This window comes from Cydia splendana, chromosome 9 (genome assembly GCF_910591565.1).
Source record: "Cydia splendana chromosome 9, ilCydSple1.2, whole genome shotgun sequence".
NCBI lineage: Eukaryota > Metazoa > Arthropoda > Insecta > Lepidoptera > Tortricidae > Cydia > Cydia splendana.
In genome coordinates this window covers 13,393,038-13,418,979 of record NC_085968.1, presented here as the reverse complement: position 1 = coordinate 13,418,979, position 25,942 = coordinate 13,393,038, and the positions used below count along the sequence as shown (strand labels likewise).

General features: G+C 34.4%; 2 protein-coding genes across 2 annotated transcripts; both read right to left on the bottom strand.

Annotated features, from left to right (window-relative positions):
• Window positions 1–1,398: 1,398 nt before the first annotated feature.
• On the bottom strand, window positions 1,399–9,859 carry LOC134793646 (uncharacterized). The gene is made up of 4 exons (XM_063765282.1): window positions 9,577–9,859; window positions 9,412–9,498; window positions 2,640–2,736; window positions 1,399–2,567 (listed from the first exon to the last, which is right to left on the bottom strand). Exons 1-4 carry the CDS (start codon window positions 9,607–9,609, stop codon window positions 1,561–1,563), a joined length of 1,224 nt encoding a protein of 407 aa, XP_063621352.1. The 5' UTR covers window positions 9,610–9,859; the 3' UTR covers window positions 1,399–1,560.
• Window positions 9,860–12,748: 2,889 nt separating this feature from the next.
• LOC134793689 (cuticle protein 7-like) lies at window positions 12,749–19,501 on the bottom strand. Its single transcript, XM_063765341.1, has 5 exons — window positions 19,390–19,501; window positions 16,484–16,610; window positions 16,368–16,405; window positions 13,699–13,795; window positions 12,749–13,057 (listed from the first exon to the last, which is right to left on the bottom strand). Exons 1-5 carry the CDS (start codon window positions 19,402–19,404, stop codon window positions 12,900–12,902), a joined length of 435 nt encoding a protein of 144 aa, XP_063621411.1. The 5' UTR covers window positions 19,405–19,501; the 3' UTR covers window positions 12,749–12,899.
• Between the last annotated feature and the right edge of the window lie 6,441 nt (window positions 19,502–25,942).

Genomic DNA, 25,942 nt, shown 5'->3' with positions numbered 1-25,942 from the left:
TCAGATATCTGTATGTAAGTAGATAACCTAATCGCTCACATGTACAAACGCATATATGTATAATTTAAGAAACTCATAGAGCTGTTAGCTAGTTAACCCGACTGTATTATAATAAGTACCTAATTAAATTTTAAGTAGTTAAAATCTTTAAATCATTAAAGTAGGCGGATAAAAAATGTACCCACCTGGTTGCTTTAGTAACCTAGTTGCATTTCCTTTGTCTGCATTAAAACAAAAAAGACCCTTTAAAGTAAACAAGTTATAAATAACCCAACGTCCTTGTGACGTAACGTTCCCACTCGTGCGCCGGCGCTGGCACTTTCGCTATCATTGAAGATTGCTTGCGCAAGAGCATAACTGATACAGTTCGCCGAAAACCATTAGTAACACATTCGCAGAATTGTTTAGAAATGCCCCGTGAATGCCTATATTTTGATAATGGTGACTTTTTTATGTTTTGCGTGTAATAATCCAATAGCAAAAAATCCTTAATTACGTTTTTCGTCAGGGCGTTGAAACTAAGAACAAAATAAAACAGTTTGCTACTTTCTTCTAGTAATTAATAATTTAGTAGTTTAGTAGTTAATTATTTTTGGCTGTAAGGTAAGGGTGCAGGGGAGTAAAAAAACCCATTGTATTGTTTTCGTTTTATTATGCTATTTACATCGACATTAGTGTTTATTACTTCGTACTCATAAATTATAAAATAGCATCGTATGTTTCGTATCGTGCCTTCTTCACACAAAAATATATATAGACTTTCCGAGTTATATGACATTTAAACAAACATCACAATAAATATAAGGTATGTTTAAATACTTAGGTTTAATACTTTGGTATGTTGTATCTCGTCCAAATGCAATTATAAATGTTATAAAATTAAACAGAAATTGCTTTACAATTCACCTTTTCAATTTAAAATGTATCTATATTTTTAATTTATTTTTTATGGTAATAATGTCCATTTATAAAATTAATAAATTAACTGCCTAAACACAAAATAGTACATTGTGTATTAAGGGCGGGAAATAAGAAATTACGAACGAGTGTCAATTTTAAGCCCGACGCGAAGCGAGGGCTTAAAATGTTCACGAGTTCGGAATTTCTTTACCGCCCGTGGCACACACAATGTTTTTCATCACACTTGTAAGGAAAAAAAGGAGAATTAATAAAAACAAACTTCTGTATAAAACACTTTTCCGCCCTAGGGCGAAAATTTCAATTTCCCGCCCGCAAGCCCTACGTGTAAATAAGTGTTTTTCATCACACTTGCTCGGAAAAGATTTTTTCCGCCCTAGGGCGAAAAATTCAATTTCCCGCCCGCAAGCCCTACGTGTAAATACATCTTTTCCGAGCAAGTGTGATGAAAAATATTTTTCTTTTATTGTATTACTTAGATCGCATAATTTCTAATCTAAAGTCACAGCTAGCAAACAGAGAACTAATAAAAAAAATCCTTCGTTACTTTAATTGCATTTCAGTCTGTATAATATCAGATCTGTTATCTTAGAATTTATCTCAAGTACTTTTATTACCTAGTTTGTAATTAGTAATATAAAATTAAATATCAAGAATATCTAATAAGTTAATGACCGGCTTTCTCTTTTTAATTATTTTGCGGACGATTTTTTTCTCTCCCTTGTTCGGCTGGCGGTGTCGCTCGTCATCATCATCATCGTCGTTGGAGTATTGCGGACGCTCGTAATCATCCTCTTCGTGTCTGTAGTCATCAGGGATCCTCGGGGGGTTCTTAAACTTCTTTTTTGGTACAAGTATGTAATCGTTTATGTCATCGCTAGGATAGCTATATTCTGGGATTTTCGGTGGCCTGTTTTTCTTCTTCGGTCGCAGAGGAATATCATCCGCATAATACTTTTCAGGTATCGGTAAATCAGGTACAGGATAATGTTCATTTTCATAACTTGGACGACCCTTGTATTTATTTGCTAACAACCTCAAATCTGCTTCTGATAACGTAGGAAACTTGTATCCATTAAAGCCAAACGGGCTGGTCAGTTTCTCTGCCTCAAAGTTGGATGGAGAATTCTGCGAGTCTTCATCGTACGATGCTGGTTGGAAAAGTTTATTAACTGGATACCTTTTGCTTATATCAAACTCTACTAAATTACCATACAAATTACTAGTTTCTTTATTATGTTTGTTTTTGCAATTTGGATCATAATTAATGCCTTGGTGACTATGTGGCTCATTTCCCGCTTCATCAAGTGGATGTTTTATTGTAATGCTATGAGTAAAGTCACTTGCTTCTAAATCATTTGGATACTTTGGCCGTTTTTTTAGGGAGTAATCTTTAAATAGTGATTCGAATGGGTGTTTTGCTCTTTTCCTATCAGTTGGCAGGTAAGAATCTCTTTCGTCTTCTGAATCTTCAGAAAAGTCGTAAAACTTCCCAAAATCTCTTTGAGATTTTTCTTCAAACAAACTGCGACCCTTTTTCGCAACTGGCTCCCCATCATTTTTTACTACGGCTGTGAATCCGGTATCAGGACCGGCTGAGTACTCGACGGATCTCATAGAACCATCAGGTTCAACAACACTGTAATGACCTGTAAAGAAAAGGCTCATGACTATTGCAATTAAGTGATTATTAAAATTAAACGTACCGTTTCATGTATCACCTTTAACAGTGTCACCCTCTTTGGACTCCCATACCGATTTGACGTCACCTGTGCTCGCATCGGAGACTCCGTAGCTGAAGGAATAACTAGGATTTCCCTGAAAGCAAAGTGGTTTTACCACACCGTTAATTAAATTATTAAATACAAAGAACGAAGCAAAGAATGTGTGAATTGATAGCTTGCGTGAGCAAGAGCCGTCTTTTACTCATTATGACAATTCATCGCATGCTTGGCGATTACAGTTTAGTATGCTGAATAATAAATGATCGGCTTAATGATTTCCATAAGAGTGGAATGTGAGCGGTATAATGAAGGTAATTGATTGTGGGTGGGAATCATTGTGTTGCTATCAACCATACGTCAAATCAGTATGTTATGTATTTATATTTGTTTTTAGGTACATACTTAATTAAAACCTTAAACTAATATTTTATTTTATTACTGCAATTACAATTAAATGTATACATCAAAATATAACGCTCCAGACATCAAGAAGTAAAATCAAAAACACACACTAAAGATGATTGTTATGTGTATGTATAGTCATCCATATGAAATTTCTAATTAAGTGTTCGTATAAATTAATCAAAATGCGCATTAATTCACAGCTTTGAGGTTTCTTTTTTGACAAACTTTTTGCTGTGTTTTCACCGCTTATTACAGCTAAATTTTAACTCTAGGTAGATGACAGAAAATCTTCACAGTCAAGATGTTTGAATAGGTATAAACTCTCTTCATTCATTTATAAATTCTACAGCTTCGTTAATTAAGTCATTAACCAAATTTTATGTTAATTTTTAGATCATTTAAATTAGTTTAGTATGCAAATGAATTAACTCACAATCGTGCAAACTAAACATACCGACTACTACAATCTCTGTTTGTAAACAGACGTTAAATGTCACTTGATCATCTTCGCCAAGTTCAAGATGAGCCGGCAGCACGTGCGCCGCGTTACTCAATGTCAATGACGGATCGCTTTCGTTTATTTTACTTTCGTTTTCTTCTGGTCTGCACTGTTTTGTAATCTTTACATAATAAGCTTTATACGATGTATAGCTTATCGAAAATAAATGATTGAAGGCTTAATTTGACTGGTTTGTTATTGGTGTGTATTCTTTTGTTTGTTATTGAAAGAAAACTTCCGAAAGATGTTTAAAAAGAGAGCGGATTACGCATGTGTTACAGAATCGTCTTTTATTTTTATGAATAGGGTAAGAGGTGAATGAACACTTAAGCAATAATCCAAGTTTGAAAAATCATTTCTCAGCACTCATTAATAATTGGAATAATTAATTGCAATTTAATGAATCCTCATTTAATAAATAAGAAAGTTATTTCTGTGATTTTTATTACTTTTGTAGTTTTTGAGTTATAGCAGAATTTATCAAAAACTACCAAAAAACCCAATGAATGAACATAAAAACTAGTGAATGAACACCGCAAAACCCAGTGAATGAACATTATTTACATCTTTTTAATCAGCATTAAAAACATTTTTAACACAAAAACTGTTTCCAGCTCTATTTTAGTAGGTATAGCGAAAGCGTTCATATCTTTTTACTCCCTCCATATTCCATTCAAAGATATTAGAATGTAATAAAATTATGGTTATTCACCAATAACACAGAAACCTGTTACATATTAATAAGAAAAAGAGAATAAATCTTTAAAACAAGAAATAACGTGCATATTTTGATGAAAAAAGATCAGGCTTAGTAATAATGCTTCTAATAATAAACTTGTCATGTTGTATTGTCCGTGGTGACATTGTTCATGCATAGAGTTAGTAGAAATTTAATAAATGAACAAGCCAAATTTTGTATTGTTCATATATAGGCATGAAAAATCTAGTAAATGGATAATAGAAATTTGGTTTGTTCCAATACTGGCTGAATGAATCAGAATCGTTTTCTATGCAGAATCACAAAAAACGAGCTCAATACCATTTCGTTTACATATACATTTTGAAAAAAAAAAGATATCTAGACGACACCAGTAAATGAACACACCGTTCATTTACTGGTTTCAGAACATTTGATAAGCCAGTAATGGAACTATAAAAATAAAGACTTAATCGCATAATACGCTGAGTAAGTGTACATTTATTGAAGGTTTAACTCTTAACCTAACCAAATAACTAAACTTTGTACAGGTAAACATTAAATAAGCACCTCATATGTTGCTCCAAACATACACTGTTCTTATCTGGGATCAAATTTTTCCATACAAAACTTCAAAACCAGAAACACGTAAACTTCAAACACCAGTTACATTCAAACTGGACGAAAATAAATATATCGCGGGTTGCTATTGCATAGAAAATAGAGTTGTAAATAAGTAAAAAAATACGACAAGTGGTAGAAATTGCTATATTTCTTATTTTAGACAATAAACGTGATTTTGTTCATTCACTGGGGGGTGTTCATTCACTGGAGGGTTTACCCTACATTAAACTCATCAAAAGTGTTCCGCGATATTTTAAACCTTCGTTTCTAACTCCATTTAAATTTTGACACAGTGACCAACTAAACATAGTTCATATTACAATTTAAGGGTCAAATACCTTTAAAGAAATTAAAAGTGACCGAAACTGGTTGCCGGAGTACTTTTACTGCCGCTGAACGAGTGGGAGAAAAGTGGGTGAGCTACATCGGCGGCAATATCGATCGGTGTCGTTGCGACAACCAATGGCCATTTTCCATAACTATTTGTGCATATGCTGCAGTAATTATGAAATAAGCAAAAAATATTAACTTCTAACCGATTAAAAATAATATTGGAGATTTTATTATTGTAAAAAGTATCATATGTAGGTTATTATAGATATAGAATTTATACTTATATAAATTCTTAATTCAATATAGACTTTACCATAAAATTTTGCATAGCTATTTCACGTCTAAATTAATGGAAAAACATAACGTTATCTTAGCCAAAAGTTGGACAAAACATGCATAATGAATTTAATTTTTACTAAACATTAAGTTTTCTTAAAATACGATGAATTAAGACTCAAAAGAGGCACAAAGATCACTTGATATGTTGAACTATCTTCATAAAAAAAACTGTTGGTGGCTTTTAAAATACCACTTGTTAAAATATGTTGGTAGGTATATCCTATCTACTCAAATTAATAATTATATTACATATTATGTTTTGTCTCAAAATGCAGACATTTCAAAAAAAATCCTATGAGAGGCACTGACGGTGGCATTAATACAAGTATTACTCGAATACGGCGCTTATGGGTTTCGCCACAGCAGACTGCAGCTATACCGGTATGTTAATGCTCTTGTATTTGAACTCGTTTTAAAAGATGACGCATACAATAATCACATTACGAATTATTTATTTTATTACCACGTATTTTTATGTCGGAACTTGGACAGTTTTTTTTTATTTCAAAAATCAAAATCGAAAATTATTTATATTAAGTATGTATATGAAAAGGTTTCTAGAAAGCGACAAAATTTTACAATAGTTATTTATAATTTTTTTTTCGTTTTCAATAAAGAAGGATGTTTGAGAAAATTTTGTTGATTAACAATTGCATAACTTATTGAAAAAATAACTTTAAGATAAATTTATACAAGTAGTACATTTGTTAACATGTTTTATATTTAAAATATTTTTTTTTTATTTTTCATTCAATATTTAATATTTTTAAAATTATATTTAATGTTACGTAATCGTTTTTTCACGCCGCGCGCGTTTCTCGAAAATGAGGCGCGGAGGGCTGTGCTCAGCGTTGAATAAAAAGTATAAATAATGGAGATACAGTTCTGCAAGTCTGGAATATTTGATTGGAAATATCCTCCTCTTTTATAATATTAATTTTGGTTTCTTACATATTGATACTTTTTGAGATATTTGGGAAATAAAAAATATCTACTTTTTTCCCTCTTTTTTTGTTTATAACTTTTGATATTTTTTGTGTGCTAATACACGCTTCGAATACATTTTTTTAGACATCATTACGAATCTAATGAGGTATCACACGTATTTTTAGGAGTATTATCTCTATATTTCACCGTTTTCCGTTTCTCGAACAGACTAAATATGAGATTATGCGCGCGGTCGCTAAACTCTTGCTGTTATTGTTATCATGCTATTAAATTCAATTATTCTTAACTAATAGGTTGAATGATTATGATTTTACTTGGTTTGCTAATATATTTCCTGGCAAATAACAATGTTAACCAAAAAAAATGCAAATAGAATATAAAATTAACATAAAGAAGAAATTTAATTGTACTTTTTTTGATGACGCGCTGGCGGCGAACAAGGGAGCAGGCCTACAATAATTAATTACAGAAAAAAAATATCAGAGTAAGTATAACGCGTACCTATTTGAAGAACTACATATAAAAATGTCATACCTACATATACATACCTACCTAGGTATGTATATGTAGGTATGACATTTTTATTGAGCAAGCTAAAATTGATATTTCTGGCAGATATTTTGAATACAGATCGAAAGTATATTAGACAATTTTTCAGAGGTATTTTATTTAAAAAAAATACACTTGTCTGTTCGTCACCTATTTTTTGAACTGATATAATTTCAAAAATAGAAAGAGTATAACCTAATTTGACCTTTTTTTTAGAGTACCTACTAAGTTTAATTATGGGTCGTGGAGGCGCAACATGAGTTAAAGTTGCTTTTATTTTCATAGTGCTATTCGCATTTAATTTACAAAAAAATATCTAAATCGCAAAATATATTTTCAAACTGTTTTGATCTAGTTAGGTATTTATCTAATTTGGAATAAGATGACTGTAGTTTAATTATGGGTCGTGGAGGCGTAACATGAGTTAAAGTTGCTTTTATTTTCATAGTGCTATTCGCATTTAATTTACAAAATAATATCTAAATCGCAAAATATATTTTCAAACTGTTTTGATCTAGTTAGGTATTTATCTAATTTGGAATAAGATGACTGTAGTTTAATTATGGGTCGTGGAGGCGTAACATGAGTTAAAGTTGCTTTTATTTTCATAGTGCTATTCGCATTTAATTTACAAAAAAATATCTAAATCGCAAAATATATTTTCAAACTGTTTTGATCTAGTTAGGTATTTATCTAATTTGGAATAAGATGACTGTAGTTTAATTATGGGTCGTGGAGGCGTAACATGAGTTAAAGTTGCTTTTATTTTCATAGTGCTATTCGCATTTAATTTACAAAATAATATCTAAATCGCAAAATATATTTTCAAACTGTTTTGATCTAGTTAGGTATTTTTCTAATTTGGAATAAGATAACTGTAGTTGTCAGACAATATGAATATGTTTAGAAAAAGTCGTAATATAGTTTATAAGTAATAGTGATGTTCAATATTAAAACACCGTAATCACAAGTATTCACAGAAGCTTTGTTGTTAAAAAGAATGTTAAAAAACCTTCAAATTTATTTTCATAAAATATTCTATTTTATTTTTTATTTTCTACCAAAATATTTACGGATAAGTACTGCATATTATCAACACTGCCCGAAGATTAAACACGAAGACGCAACTAAGTAGGTACCTAAGCCATATTATTATTATAAGTTCACAAAAACCAAATCGACGAAATCCAATGAAAGCAAAGAAAAATGCTTCCTGAATCAATTAGACTAATCGATGTTAATTCGTAATTTACATATTTGCCGGAATGGAAACAATAAAAAGTTAAAACCGATTTGATTAAGTAGACAGAAAGGAAGCGACTTGGTACAAAACACTAGGTATGCTCTTCCTGTGACTGTTTGTCATGTCAGTGTCTCTAGACTACGCCATCGAAGTAGGTATATATCGGTGCATACAATTTACAAATAAGGATGATGTCACGCGCTGTCGCGGGAACTTACCTTTTGTAAATTCTAAGTACCTACATACTCTTTTGTCTCAGATACCCAAAGGTTGTCTGGAAGAGATCGCTCTTAAGCGATAAGACCGCCTGTTGTTACCTCTATTGTCTTTGTTTATGTTATTGTACATTTATTGTAAACTACGTGTATGTGAGGTGTCCAATAAAGAGTATTGTATTGTATTGTACTCTGAGACGTGGTCTTTGCAGGCGTTGTGGCCAGTATCAAATTGTCACACTTGTTTCCTATCAATATCGGAATATCGTATGGTATATTTCAACATTCTTATTAGGTACGTTGGTTATAAATTAAGCAGTAATTTATCAGTATCACGAGAAAAATAATTAAATATGGGACATTAAAATACATATTACGAACATTATAGGCATATAGGCATAATGGAAGTCATATTAATTTTTCATAAAAAGTGCGTATTTTGGAATCGGGTTTATTATAACGTAAAGATTTAGAACTGTCGCCAAAACCTATCAAAATTGTGTTGAACACTATCCGAAAAGTTTCATCTTATTTAAACGTAGTACACCTACAATCTGCTATAAAAGTAAATAAGATTGTGATATTTTTATCTTTATTTGATATTTTAATGACAATTGCAAATTATTTAACTATGTTGACATCGACTTTAATGTTAATTTGGTTTATATTCAATTGTTTGACATGTTTGTCTTTGTACATGGCGATCCTTATTGGGACACACAATTTATTTTATTATTTTAAATTTATAATGTATTTTTTGTAGATCATGATGATCTTCTTATCATGATGAGAAGATAAACATAAATTTGACGAATGTAGCAAATTTATAGTGAAATTTTCATGTTGAAATAAATAAAATCTAAATCTAATCTAAGTATAATTAAGAAACAATAAAGTGTGGCATTATAATTACTCACTTGATTCGTATCGTGTTCTTTCGCTTCCTCTTCCACGATAACAGTCTCTTCTTGGCGTGTTAATACTAATAGGTGCGCCAAGAGGGCCTAAAAATATTGAAACATATTTTCTTCATAATATTATAGGTATAAATAATAACACTTAACCTAATTAATACTACCTACCAGCAATGCAAGCACTCTCGCCATTGTTGACATTCGGTATCCAGGTAACTTGTCACCACCACAAAAACAAAATCACCAATTTTTAATTTGTTTCGTTTAAATTTACATTTTATGACGTAATTTTGTTAACGTGTCCATATCCAAGGTTGCGAACGCGAAGACGCCCCACATTGACCATCCTTACCTATATATAAACGCATCCATTCGCACCTCCAAGCGTGCACATACACTCACACACGTAAAACTGCAGTCACCGCTGATGCACTGACAATAAATTTTATAATAATTTATATAATACCTGCAACATAAATTCATTTCAGGTAGAAAAACAGGAAGATAATATTGTAGTAGAATAAAAAATAAATTTGGCGCACGTTTACGTGTCTAAAATTTTATTAAAACCTGAATAAATCAAAGAGTGGTAATATTTTTATAAGTTTTAGGCTACTAACTACTCTATGGGCGCAAATATTGTCTGGTGTAAAATATTAAATATAGATGGTAAAGCAAATCTTGTTAGTACAAAAAGGCGCGAAATTCAAATTTTCTATGGGACGATATCCCTTCGCGCCTACACTTTTCAAATATGCCGCCTTTTTCTACTGACAAGATCTGCTTGACCAGCTATACTAAGCGAATTAGTTTTCGTTTCTTACTACGGTAATTCACGTAACAAAATTACTCTGTCAATTATCTACTATTCAAATGATGTACGTGATTCAGAAAAATGTTTACGCACAGTAACTGCTAATGAAACTCGGCATGCAAATCAATGAAAGTGAAGCCGATTCGAAGATGTGCCATTGCGTGTGATGTGTTTTAGACAAACAAGTCGCCATAATTTAACTAGAATCCGCCTCAGTCGTAAAAACTTGCACATTCATCTAGAGAGCTTGTTATGTTTTTAGTGTCGAATACGAAGTACCCTAATGAATATTTAACATTTAATGAAAATGGATACTTACGTAATTATAAATGAAAAGTATCAATTTTCAGTACAGGATGACCTCTTCTTCTTCCTCGCGTTATCCCGGCATTTTGCCACGGCTCATGGGAGCCTGGGGTCCGCTTGACAACTAATCCCATGATTACACTTACCTCGTACTGTTTTATGTTCATAATTAAAAGTAAATTATTATGCACGCGTTAATAAACTTTACTACTGTTTTGAGTTTAGTAGATATTATTATACATAAATGATACTAATACTAACCTTATAACAGTTATAACCAAGTTTCACTGGCCACTTAGGGGTGAATCATAGACACATGCTGTCAGTTGTCATTTGCCGCAGACTTCCTAATAGATATTAATTAATTTCACTTTCTTTGTGCCATATTTTCAGTTCAAATATGGACACATTTGACTTTGTGATAAACCCAAAGAATTTAAAAGCTTTTAGATAGCTTCTTAGTCGCCGATAGAACTGAAAAACAATACTTTTAATATCTAGATCACTCTAAGAAGCTCCAGGAGTCAACAAGTAAGTCCAATGAACTTCTAAGTCCAACTTTTGGGCTTTTTAGTTGTCATGAGTATTTACTAACCCGCCTTGACATTTCTTCTTGAGATCAAGTTTGGCTGTAGATAATAGCTAAGAGAAATACGTATAAACTTGTCCGCTAGATTTGTCAGGCAGATGTGTTTAACGGAAAAAAAATCATTGTAATTGTAGTGGGAATTGGGCTATATTCTTACCTTATACTTAAAAATAATAGTTTGAGTAAGAACCTATCGAGTGACCAGCCGATCTTTGTATAATTGCACATCCTTGAATGGCAGATATCGGAATGTTATGTCTAACATTATTAAATGTGAATGAATTGAAATAATTTTATGTGCATGAGCAATATTATAAGTAAGTATTTGCCATTGTAACCTAAGATAATGGTCAGAAGTCAACGTTTTAGGAATAGCGTTCCCCTTAGACTCCAAATCTGTTACGACAGATTTTACTATTGTTTTGGATTTGTGTTTGAGAATATTTGGCTATATCAAAGAATACATGTAAGTACGTATTATGAGAGCATTCAAATGCCAAAGGTATTAACCCAACCAATCAACATATATTAACTTTAATATATAAATAAAATACTTAACGTCGGCTAGCGCCGGCTCTCTATTTACGCTCTTACATGAAATAATTAGTCTAAATAAACCTAGAATAGAAATTGGCTTTATGTTGGGAATGGCGGAAACTCTTTTACGATTGACGAACGATAAGCACCATTAAATGCTTAAACCAACAAGCGTGTAGTTACATGTAATAACATTGTGAAGGAACAATGAAATACCGACATATGTCCATATCAACAGCAGGCCTTAAAAACAATGGCAGACTTTCTTCCACTTATAAGTTATTACCCAGATAAGTCGGTGAAAATTACATTAGTATGCACTCTTTGCTGATTTGCTGTCTTAAACTCATTCGAGCGTTACGACTAAGTAATATTTTAGACACTAGACCTAATTTCTATCCATATTCCAACACTTATTAATGACCACTTACCACTTAGTTATGTTTCATGCATGGCTCGTTTTTTGTAACGATGATGTATTGCTACCTATAATGTAGTTATCAGGAAGCGTATGGTATCAATTTATATAATCTAGATTGTGACATCGGAAGTAAATGAAAAATATATTATCGTTTCAACGATTTATTACTTTTTTCTTTCTTTAATCAAGATGTATAAAACAACATTTCTCTCATACCACATACATCATGCAAACATTAATAAATATGGATAATAATGGTAATGGTTTCTTATTCTGCGTATGAAATTCTTTCCGATAGCGGTACAAATGATACCTAAACTAATATAATACTCACTAATATAATAATGAGTCCATTTTGTGAAACGAATACAATATTATATAGGTATGAGAATGTTCGAATTGTTCTTTAAATTATATATAACAAATCAAACTAATTATAGGAAGAAAATAAAATGAAACTATAAAAATAATTGCAATCAGGTGTCTCTTCAACGCATTTAAAAATGATAGAGTCCGCCTAAGCTAACTTTACACCGTTTGGAACAGAACAAAGTGAGGCGGTGCCATTATAACTGTCATATTTTCATAGAAATTTGACATTAATGATGACTTTGACACTGTAATCGCAAATCTCATGAAGAGTAGTCTTATAAATTTTATATATCCGACACCTGTATTAACTGGAAAAATCATAGAAAATCCAGTTTATATCACAGAACGTCAATTCTCAAAAGGTAACTAGAGCGCCTATTTAAATACTCTTAACGCCATCTATTATTCCATCGTTACTATTTGGTAAAGCGGTTGTTTGATTTCAGCGCCACCTAGTGGTATCCGTAGTAACCGTGTGCGTCGTGACCGTACGCCTGCGGGTGGTGAGCGTGGCCGATGCGCTTGACCACTGCGTTGAAGCCATTATGCTTGTCGGCGGTGTATTCTACGATGCGGGTGGTGCCGTCAGGTTCGGCGAGGGAGTATGCGCCTGAAAGGTTTTTATGTAGGTAATATTTAATAACAATAGAAGACTAGGAATCGGTGACGATGATTTTTTAAATGTACAGTAAGTACATAATTTTTAGCACTCTATTATGTTGAATGGGTATGTAAAGAATAATTTTGATAAGACAAATTAATTTAAATCAAAATAAAAACAAATCTGATTTCATAAATTATCACTAGAACCTAGACGCATTCATCGATAATAAAAATATTTGTCATACATTTACGATGGGCACCGATTGATTAATGTAAAGTATACATGTGTATTTAAAAGATCATGAATATCATTATAAAAAATTCGACTTCGTTAGTAACCTTAAATATTTATCTGCCTTTCGAATTTTACAGTTTATATTGTGGTGAAATAGTTATGTCATTCAACGGTTTACTTATTTTCTTACACTGCATACAATTCCAAAACCTACACTAAAAATTCGTACCATAGCGAAGTAATCCAAATTCTATCATACCTTTAAATAATAGTTTCTCAATTTAGAGTTTAGTTAGAATGTATGTTAGTTTTTAAATGACATTTTTCGGTATTGGATAGAGCTCAGTAACGTAAATGTATTTATAATGTGAATAAATGTTTCTCTATTATATAAATATCATGCAATAAATTACCTTTAACGACATCACCGTCGCGCGTTTCCCACTGGGTCTTGTGGTCGCCGGTGTGAGGATCCTTCACGGAGTAGTCGAACGCGTATTTGGGATGCGACTGAAAAAAAAGCATGAAATTTATATACAATTTGCAGGATTAGATATGTACCTATAGCTTGGATGAAAGAATATCATTCAGGGGAAGCATTTCAAATATGTAGTTACCTGGTCTAAAATAAGTTCTAAACCTGACATATTTTTTGCAAGTAAGTAAGTATTTGACTTATTGAATATGTACTTCCTCCGTCAAAATGACATGCTTTGAGCTTAAAATGTAATTTTAATTTTAATGTCTTTAAATACTATTTTATATTCAGTTTCAAACGGCTCGATTCGAAGTTTAAGATACGTCAAGTATTACGTCTAGATACGATATGGATTAAATATGTCTTTTAACACTGACATATCTAAGTCATATCGTATCTAGTCGTAATATTTGACGTATCTTAAAGTGCCTGTGCTTTCTTAATATCAAACAACGGTCTGGTTGAGAATAAGCATTGTACCATTTGCACTAGGCAAATATTGAGAAACTCATCAAAAGGTCTGATATAACGAAATAATGAAAGAATAAATAAAGTTTATTTCAGGACGCTTAAACAAAAAAACATTTCTTACCTAGAGTTAGACTAAGATAAGTCTGCACACGCAGTGCAATTGTTTTTTTAAACGTCAAACTTCCATGAAATTATTACGTATAAATAACACTTGCACTGCGTATGCCATCAAAATCGTTGCAGACTTATAGTGGCCTAACTATAAATTATTACGTTACATTACCATCAAAACACTTTTACAACGTCACTGAAAAGGCTTCCGCTCACTCGCTCAGCAAGTGGCAAGGTATATACTTTTGAATACCAAGAAATCCTTCTGAGGGTAAACCTAGTGACCAACATATTTTCGCAATAAAGCTATAGAAGACCAGAAACAAAGACATAGTACACAACCACATTGCCAAACATACAATCACCTGCCGGCTTCCTGCGATGTATCCGGAACGTAATTCGCGTCAAGCGCGCTAATGGTCATTACTGTCAACTTGACGTATATTTTGACCGACACTATAATTTTAAGGAACAATGCAAACGATGAATATGTAGTTTTACTACAGTGTGTTTACATTAATGATTTAATATCTGGAAGATTTTGCTGTTGATGACACTTTTTTATTCAATTGATTCGTGCCATAAAAGTACAGAATGTTTTTTATTTTATTTCAGCCGGGTCGATTCCTGGGTGAGGGAAGCGTATTTTCTTAAAATCTTTGAATGCAGTTTTGTTTGTTTTCGAAAATAAATAAATGTTTCTTTTAAGTGAAATTTGCTATCTCCATTATTTAGAGTACTTTCCCTCCAAGTTCTATTAGAAAATTCCATTCTATATATTTGCCATTTTCAAAATTATCCCGCTTTTGATGTTATCCCAATTCACCTTATTTGATATATGGATAGGTAAAGTTATACCTATAATAAGGTCAAACCAATAATAGTAATAAATATTCGTAATCATGTTATACCCAACAATTACAATACATATATGTATTTTATTCCATATGTATAGTTGGGTAACTAAGTATGTAATATCATACAAAAATATCGTCGGGTGACAAGCAAAAGTCACTAACTAACATGATTGAAATTATTGGACAATAAACCGTCTTACTAAGTGTAATAAAGTGCATTGTTACTTTAATTTTTTGATAGTACTTACTGTACTTAGTGAGTTTTGCTTGTCACCCGACGATATAATGACATAATTTGGTGTAAAACGTATAGATAAGTTACTCGCAAATATAAATTTATTATTCAGTGATATAAAAAAGCTAAAGTTGAATTGTGTAAGTACACAATTAAAATTGAGTTCATTTAAATAAACTAACGTCACTATTGCGGTCTCTTATGCAATAAGTAGTTTTCATTCACATCGACACAGAATATTTTGTTAGTCCATGAATGAGGCACATAAGACTGTTATCATGCTCCAATGATGCGAAACGGAAAAATCTAGTTTGTTCAAATGAGTCTTTATAAATCTGTTTACTATACACTTTAAAAAAATATATTTATTATTGAGAAACATTTTATATTACACTCTATATCAGCGGTCGGCAACAGGCGGCCCGCGAGCCCCCTGTATGTAATATTGTCAAACAACAATGTCTGATAAAGTCACACATATTAACAAAGTGCGGCCCGCGTCAACTTCCTTAACTACTATGTGGCCCTTGGCTGCTAAAAGTTTGCCGACCGCTGCTCTATATGATAAAGTGTTTAACTGAGTTTATTTGGTAGCAAATATGTTTTCTGATTGATTTTACAACGGCATTTAAGCTAGTCTAATCTTACGTAAGATACGGCAATGGGGTTGTCTGCTGTCAAAGGCTTTTATAGATGGCGCCAGCATAGGTTTTTTCCCCTGTTAATAGTTTTGTTCTACATATATTATCGTAAATTTCCAAATAAAAATATTAATTTGACACTGCTGATAATATTGACCGGGAAAACCTATAGGTACTTACAGCCCTGTTTGCTTAGAAATTTAAACACGATGAAAATAAGTCTAATTACGATCTCTGCCTCTGAAAAACTGTTGTAATCATTTTGGCTTCGACAACTAAATTTACTTACATGATAGTCTCCGTGGTGGCCATCATCATGCGCGACAGCTGCAGCGTAGCCACCGTGGCCCCCGTGGCCTTCATAACCTCCGTGGCCACCATAGCCGCCGTAGCCGCCTAGCCCACTATAGCCCCCGTAGCCACCGTAGCCACCATGGCCGCCGTAGCCAGCATAGCCACCGTGGCCACCGTAGCCAGAGTGGCCTATATAGCCGGCGCTAGCAGCGGCGCAAGCTGCGACGAATGCGAATACCTGAAGATTTGTTGATAAAATTATAAACATCGTATTCATTTAAAATATTTATTTTAATCTTAATCATTTCATCTTTGAATGGTTTATTGACTGAGCGTTAGCGAAGATCTTTTTTGAGCTTGGGCAATGAATGCTTTCGTATGTCCGGATGTTCTCCTCTGTAGGTCGCATTTCTTAACCGATTCTCGTGAAACTTTGTGACCAGAACGGATATGATGGTCGTTCTTGTCTACGTGACAGTGTGATAAGACGATGTCCGTCACTTTCTATCCCGTGGTGTTAATAAGTGACAGTTATTTTATCATGTGAATAAAGCCATCCATAATGGCCTGCAGGTTTGGTAGTTAAATATAATTTTTTGTCGTTTCTTCTTTTGGAAAATGTTCATAATGGTTTAGCTAAAGGACTTCAGCGCACTTAAATACGAGTAAGTCTATTGTAAGTTCGCTGTGGTGAGAATAACTTAACACAGTATTTTTTATTTTTACATTTTTAAAAGCTAACCGCGAGAACTACAGCTGACAAAGCGACTTTATTTTTATTTTATTTCATCATCATCATCATATCAGCCAGAGGACGTCCACAGCTGGACATAAGCCTCCCCCAAAGAGTGCCACAATGACCGGTCTTATTTATTTACTTTTAATATGAGAGAAACTGCTCAAACATGGATTTGCATTATTATTTTGAAAGGCGCAGATTAGTTAGAGCTTCCATAAAAAAGACATAAACGTGCACCGACTACTGAACGATTAAACTTGAGACAAAATATAATAATGATTATTAACACTTATAACATTTTATTTCCAAAAACAAGCCAAGTAGCATTATTTGTTAACCATGTACCTGCCTACTATGTACAAATAAGCCAAATAAGTACATATTATAGCTGGGAGACCGAGCTTTGCTAGGAAAATATATACCTAAAAACTAAAAATGCGCGTTTTCCCAGAGATCAGACCTAGCTAGATCGGTTTAGGCGGAGTATGTCACTTTCTTAGGAGGTCACTTTCGAGTTAGGTCACGTTCTGAGGACGTCACATTCTGAGTTTGTCACTTTCTGAGGTCGTCACATTCTGATTACGTCACTTTCTGAGAACGCCACTTTCTGGAGACGTCACATTCGGAGTTCGTCACTTTCTGAGTACCTACGTCACTTTTTTAGCATGCACGTGGCACGTGCAACGTGCGCCTGCACGAACAATGGATACCAGCAATTATATTAGCCGTACGGCATAATTAAGGCCACTTTTATGTATGACATATAAGGGTGACATATCGATAGTGCTACCCCGATTTTTGACATTTGTGGCAGCAGGTGCAGTCTGAATCCGAACGGTAGGTACCTTAAGACATTTTCCCGTTATCTTCTATAGATTCGCAGTTCACTTTAATGGCCACTGAAAAAAACACCCTGTATATCATACATAAAAGCGGCAATATGCCGTAACAGCTGACTGCTGGTATCCATTGTTCGTGCAGGTATGTATGCATAAAACTTACTATGAAAAAAAAGTGACGTACTCAGAAAGTGACGAACTCAGAAAGTGGCGTTCTCAGAAAGTGACGTACTCAGAATATGACGACCTCAGAAAGTGACGAACTCAGAATGTGACGTCCTCAGAAAGTGACCTAACTCGAAAGTGACCTCCTAAGAAAGTGACATACTCCGCCTAAACCGCTAGATCGATTTATCGCCCCCGAAAACCACCATATAGCAAATTTCATCGAAATCGTTAGAGCCGTTTCCGAGATCCCCGAAATATATATATATAAATAAATATACATATAAATAAATAAACAAGAATTGCTCTTTTAAAGGTATTATTATGGATATACAGCATGTGAATTGTGAATGTGACCTACTTTGACCGTTACATGGAAATAACCATAACAATAAAATTAGATTTGCATTGTTATCAATGAAAATCACCTTAACCTTGGTACAGATTACCACGCAATCAGAGGTCATCGTATCAGCAAATATTAGTTCACCATAAAACAATGGTTTTCCCATACGTAAGAGCTAGATGTTATAAAGAACAATAGTTCTCGAAACAAAAGAAGGAAGCGTTATTAAACGTTATTAATTTCCTGTTCAAACGTATACTCATTTATTAGTTTTGATGCATTTCCTATAGTTACGTTGTTTACGTTATGCGATGCGACACGTGACTGCAGATGAAATATACCATAACAAAGGTAACGAGGCATGTAAGCTTACGAGTATATACAGCTGTGTGCAATATTAAACCATAACTATTTAATTTACTTTAGATCAATTTGAATCATATTGGGATTTTGTTCATCATTCATCTGCATTACCTACTTAACATAAATTCAAAATTAATTTTAAACTTATTTTTATTTATTATTTCCTATACAATCCTTGTAGGCAATCCTAGTCACCATGTTACCTATCTATTTCGAATAGTCTAGCTAGGTTAGGGCGCCGAGATTAAAATTTTAACTTGCAGGTGCGCCGCGGACTGAAAAAGATTGGGAACCCCTGCCTTAGAACCTACACTACCTACGATAAACCTTCGACTTTTCCAAGTTGTTAGGGCGAAACAAATGATTTCATGCATATCTAATGACAAATATTAAATGATTAACCTAATAAGACGAATATTTCACAAAATTTTACACAATAATGAAATTCACATATACAAACATGAATCCCGAAATTTACGTATACTTTTATGGCAATCTTGTAAAAATTGCCTTTTTAATGTTTTTCTCATTGTGTTTGCATTTGTGTCTATTGTTTAGTACTCACTTGTAAGGCACGCATATTTGTATATCCACTGATGTCCACTGGGTCACTTTCGTCCTCTTCAGCCCGGCCGACAGGAGAACTGACACGGCGGCTCCCGGCACACGCACTATTTATAACGACGCCGCTATTCGTTGCGAAATCGCTGGCCCAATATTACAGGGTTCTATGTTTCACTTTTATCGAACTGAAATTTGAACATTGTCATATTGACATTAAGTCGAATTTCAACTATCTTCAAAATGTAACACAGAACCCTGTAATATTGGACCGAAATGCTGCTGTTGTTGTTTTCATGTTACGTTTTTTCATACCCTTGATGTGTGGTGATAGTATTCCCAGGCAATTTTGTGAATATTTGAATGCATTAAAACCCTTTAGAAGTAGACGAAATGTGTGCATTGGTATTCATTTTAAAGGGTTTCTAAAAATAGTAAGTTTAGTTTTTTTTTTAGTTTCTAAAACGTAACGATTTTGTAAGCTAAGTTTTATTTTTTTCGTTTAATTTAGTTCACAGACACCAAAAAAATTTAGCCCAAAAATGATTGTTATATTTGGTTATCATATATCATTCTCACTATGTATCCTCAATTTAGAGCAATCAAAAATAAATCAAATTGGATTTGTAGTCTATTGCGCGATTTTGCGTTTTAAGCTTGTAAATTGTATGGAGATGACATCTGTAACCGTATCCAGGGGGTTTGAAAAATACTATAACTAGTATTGGAAGCGTACCAAATTTTTTGTTATTCACTTGCAAGGTAATAGAAATGTCATATTTCTTTGGTATAAATTCTCAAATAAATTTTTTACTTAATATAATTACTACTAATATACACTTAAGTAATGTTAAACAAAGTTACTAGAGACCTCGTGAACGTCATGACAGCCATTTTGAATATTTTCCGCACAAAGTTTCGCGTAAATTGTTTGAAAAAATGCGATTTGTAGAGGAGAACAGATGGACAGCAATTTTGCCCTGAAGCTTCGAGCTCTCTCGGTCAATTATCAGTCACATGGTAGATAAAATGTTCAATCGTTAAGTTAACTATAGTCTGTATCCCTACCAATTTGTAAATTTTCGGGTAGTTATAACATCTATTGGTTAACCAACCAATTACAAAACCGCCTGGATCCGTCACTGAACGACCTGACTTTAACCTACATTGTAATTTGATCATATAATGTTTCATCCACCCTCAACTAGCTTAAGGAGCCATTTGAGGGTAGATTTTGTTTACTTTATTTTTATATACCTAAATACCTAAAGATACAGAGTATCCTGTCTCTACTTACCTATTACCTTTAGACTTACTTATCACGATTGTATTGCATACAAAGCAAAGCATTCATTCATTAGTAATTTAGTACGAAGTACTCCAAGCTTCGGGCGATGCCCAACGGCGCCCCAGTTCTAATGGTTTTAGCAAACTCTTGTTATACAGTTTGCAAAACGATGCGTTGCAACTCCTGATTCATATACGAGTAGCCAATGATTGAGTTTATATGCAATGTTGTAATTGATAGTTATTGTATTTGTGTTGTTATTATTTCTCGGCAAAACTCATATCGGCTGCCATATCGACACAGTTTGTCTGAATAATTTGAGTTATGCCGACGATATGGTTTTGTTGAGCGCATCGGCTTGTGGTTTGCGAAAACTTTTAAGTATATGTGAGACCTACGCCATCCAACATGGGCTAAAATACAATGTAGGTAAAACACAATACATGGTGTTTGAACCTACTGGTTATCGGATACCCAAGGTACCTCCCCTCAACCTAAACGGTAGTTCACTGGAAAGGGTGAGGACCTTTAAATATTTAGGCCATATTGTCTCCTCAGACTTAAAAGACAACATGGATATCGAGCGTGAACGGAGAGCCCTGTCGGTGAGGGCAAACATGATTGCGCGTAAGTTTGCGCGCTGTACTAGGGAGGTGAAATTAACTCTCTTTAGAGCATATTGCACTTCCCTCTATACGTGCAGCTTATGGACATACTACACGCAGCGGGCCTATGGGGCTCTCCGGGTCCAATTTAACAACGCGTTCCGGGTCCTGGTGGGGCTGCCCCGCTTCTGTAGCGCATCAGGGATGTTTGCTGAAGCACGCATAGATTGCTTTTATACGACTATGCGCAAGCGATGCACATCCCTGGTGCGCCGGGTGCGGGCCAGCCCCAACCCTATCCTGCGTTTGATAGCCGAGAGGTTTGACTGCCCATATATGAGGCACTGTGATAATATGCATGTTTCTAGAAGTACTTATTATGTTTAAACGCTACTTGGTGTGTTGTACTTCTAGAAACATTATTTTATTGAATCAAATTTTAATTATATTTATTCTGTATATATAGTGATAAGTGTAAAAACTAACATAGCTATAAGTACATACTAACAATATCTATGAGTCTGTAAAAGTTACTTGAAATAAAATGATTTATTATTATTATTATTATTTATTATTATTTAGTTTGTAAGCGCTGATGGCCTAGCGGTAAGAGCGTGCGACTTTCAATCTGGAGGTCGCGGGTTTAAAACCCCGGCTCGTACCAATTTTTCGGAACTTATGTACGAAATATCATTTGATATTTACCAGGCGCTTTTCGGTGAAGGAAAACATCGTGAGGAAACCGGACTAATCCCAATAAGGCCTAGTTTACCCTCTGGGTTGGAAGGTCAAAGGAAGGTAAAAACTAGTGCCTACGCCAATTCTTGGGATTAGTTGACAAGCGGAGCCCAGGCTCCCATGAACCGTGGCAAAATGCCGGGACAACGCGAGGAAGATGATATTGTATTTGATAGTTATTATTGGAAAAATGAAATCAGGCTTTGCTGGAGCATTCCATTAAATTATCTACCGTTGTCCCGTATAAACGCGAAGTTTTTGAAGATTTGCAGGAATAAGAGTTTCCTTTTCTATGACAAATGGTCAAAAATATGCACAGGGGAATAATCGCCTGCTTTAAATGACAAAAAAAAAGTCGCGACTGCCCGTGGAATGCTCCTGCTGAAGAAGCGCATTCTAACATTTATTACTAGACATTAGTTCTTGTTGAAGCGTGGTGGTTGCAAAGCATTATGTCTTTTTTAAATGAAACGACTGACGGCCCGGTTAGAACTAACCAAAAAACGTCACATTTTACACTGACAGTTCGGTATCATACCGCTGTGACTTCTTATAAGCCTTGTTCGAATAGGGCCGTAAGGCATTACGGAGTTCGGATATAAAGCGGTTATTGTAACCTATAGACACTTGCAAATTTACAGGTGTTATAACCACTTTGGTGACACTTCACAGGTGTAGATACATACTTTAAATAATATTTTAGCTATTCAAATTTTATTGATTTTCTGTTACATTATAAATCAAACTATTTATGTCCAGTAAGTTTTTTTATCAACAGCGTCTTAGCGTATTATATTAGTAGTAATAGCGACCCGCCCGGCTCCTCATAGATTGACAAATTATACACCTAAACCTTCCTCAAGAATCACTCTATTGATTTGGTGAAAACCGCATGAAAATCCGTTCAGTAGTTTTTGAGTTTATCGCTAACAAACACACAAACAGACAGACGCGGCGGGGGACTTTGTTTTATAAGGTGTAGTGCAGATTTGACACCAACTGACAGGCTCCATTTACGTTTTCTTCTTGTATAGGGATATATTCTTGTAAATTCCAGAAATATGTAATATACTATACGAAGCATCAAGTACCTACGTGCAACTATAATTTAATTAGGTACCTAATTAATTAGAGCATAAACGATTTTCATCGGTATGTACACCTAATATTTCTATTGGAATTGCGTACATCGATCCTAATTCAAACGAATACTTCAACGAAAGTAATTCAAAATTTACGATACCTACACATAATTTATTGCCGAATAACTTTATGAAATCGTAATCATTTTTTGCCCAAGTATACATTTCATTACTATACAAAATTAAATGCAGCCAAAAAAACGTCACGTTTGCATCAGCTGAGCAGTAACTTATTGATTCTCATTTTATTATGATAAGTATTGGTATCACGGTTCACGAGCTATCTGTGCTGGGCATGGCGAGTCGATTCCATTGAATCTTGTTCCATGCAAGTGCCGTTCGATCTTTATAGGTACGATAAAAAAGTGTCCCAGGATTCTTTGTATGACGGTTACACAAAACTTTAAACACAATGTGACACTTATTTTTGTCCTATTACGTTTGAAAGAGCTCGTGGTTCTGAGACTTCTGGGTATCAATAAATAACAAAAAAAAAGTGTAGTAGGTACTTCATTAAACAAAATGGCTTGCAAACCCATTATCCAAACTTTTTTCAATAATATACATATACACAAAAAGTACAGTAATAGTACTTACCTCATTATGTAGGTATGGAAACCATTACCGACGTGGGGTCCCAATATCAGTTATTTAAAAAATTGCAAAATATCAGTAATTAGAGCATGTGCTCTAAATAAGAAAATAAAGTTAGTTCTTAAAACTAACAAGCCTAATTTAGGCAAACATGAAGAACCGTCATTTTGATGAACAAGTTAGTTTTCTTTAATCTTTTGGAATCTTCATGATTGATTATAATATCGTGACTGATAAGTATCATAAGATTCATAACAGCAGCAGCGCCTGACAAAATTATTAAATTTGTTGCGCGTAATACCTTGTAGTATTGTAGGGACAGACTAGAGGCGTTGTCATCTATTATGAAACGGTTACAAACTATTATGCAAAACGGGAAAAGTAGATCAAGTCCTTAGATATATATCTTTGATTTATAGCCATTTCGAATTATACATGCTTTCTTAATCTTAGTGTTCCTAGGCGCTGATTCACATCATTAGGCACTAGGTTAAATTGTCGTTTAGTCGCTTTTATAACTATTTCCACAAAGTTGAAATTTAAAGCCTTTAAGTTATCTTTGGCTGCAATATTAGATATAAGTAAAGCATTTTGTCTAGACCTGAGAGACTATCGCGTGTAATGAAATTTCGTTATCTACCTCTCTATCACTTTTGCATATTCGAGCGATATCAGAGACATATAACAAAATCTCGTTTTTCGTTTTTCGCGGTAGGGCATCTGTCCAAGAAAAGTCAAGTCCAAATTTACTGTTAAAAGTTACATTTTAACTAGTTAAGTTCTCACTATACTTAATGGCTATCAATAACCAACTTAACTGTAATCTAACCTTTGTAAATAATATTAAAATAACATGCGGTTACGTTAAAAATCTCATCTTAACCTTGACTTTCCGAAAAGATTGATGAGGTTGATAGTAATCTAATTACCCGTTGCTTTTACATTTATTGCAACCGTTGACAACCTAAACAACAGGGCAGGTATAATGCGAGCCGAGGTTTGGTCACAGTGTAGCAGCAATATCAAAATTCCATGTCATTAATGAAACTCTGTCGGTCCCGACAGGTCATTGCGTTACAGTGTTGGCATTGTGCGAGGTACCTTATGATTACTAAGCACGACTGCGAAGTATCATTGATACTTTAACCAAATTCTAACATGTAACTAAGTAATTTTTAAGAAAGGAAGCGTTCTTTCTTTGCTTGCTTGTGTCCAATAAGCGTATTCGACTCAAGCAAGTGACAGAGGTGGTTATTGCCGAACTTTTAAATTTGCATTGCGATAACTTGCTTTAATTTCCCATATGGTCTCATATCCATGCAATTCAATACTAGCCATGTACTGCCATCTAGTCAATAGGCATATATATTTTAACATTTATAACTTTTTCGAATGGCACCTAATGCTTGCTTGAACCTGTTACAATTCTTAGGGCTGATTTAGACGGCGCGCGAACTCGCATGCGATTTTAGTTACATTGCGGACTGTTGGTTACGTCCAATTCAACCGACCGATCAAAACCCGCAATGTACCGAAACTCGCATGCGAGTTCTCGTATCGTCTAAATGAGCCCTTACACACTTTTAATGATACGACACTAAAGTTCCCTTGTGGTTGTTTATTTTATTGGCAGGGTACAATAACCACTTAGGGGCTATTCATAAATTACGTCATTTCAAATTAGGGGGGGGGGGGTCTGGACATCGGATGATGGTAACATGACGTAGGAGGAAACGGGGTCATTCGAAGCATGATTTTTGGATGATTTTAGGGGGGGGTCCAAAATCGTCAAAAATCGATGACGTAATTTATGGACAGCCCCTTATATGTATAAACAAAATCGAATGAACGCATATAACCGTAATTGTTAACGTAGGCCAGACATACTTCTCTCGGGGCATGGTTGCTTCGGGAGATACCTGTGTAGGAGGGCGGGACGGGAACCAACTATGCAATGCCACGACTGCGGCAATGCCGAAGACACGGCGCTACACACGCTGGCCATTTGCCCAGCGTGGGCTGATGAGAGGACCGCACTCATGGCCGTAGTGGGGAGAGACTTGTCCTTGCCAGCGGTGGTAAAAGCCATGCTTGGTGGGGAGAGTCGATGGAAGGCGGTGGCCTCCTTCTGCGAGGACGTGATGGTGCAGAAGGAGGCAGCGGAGCGTAGCAGAGAGGAAGATCCGGCCT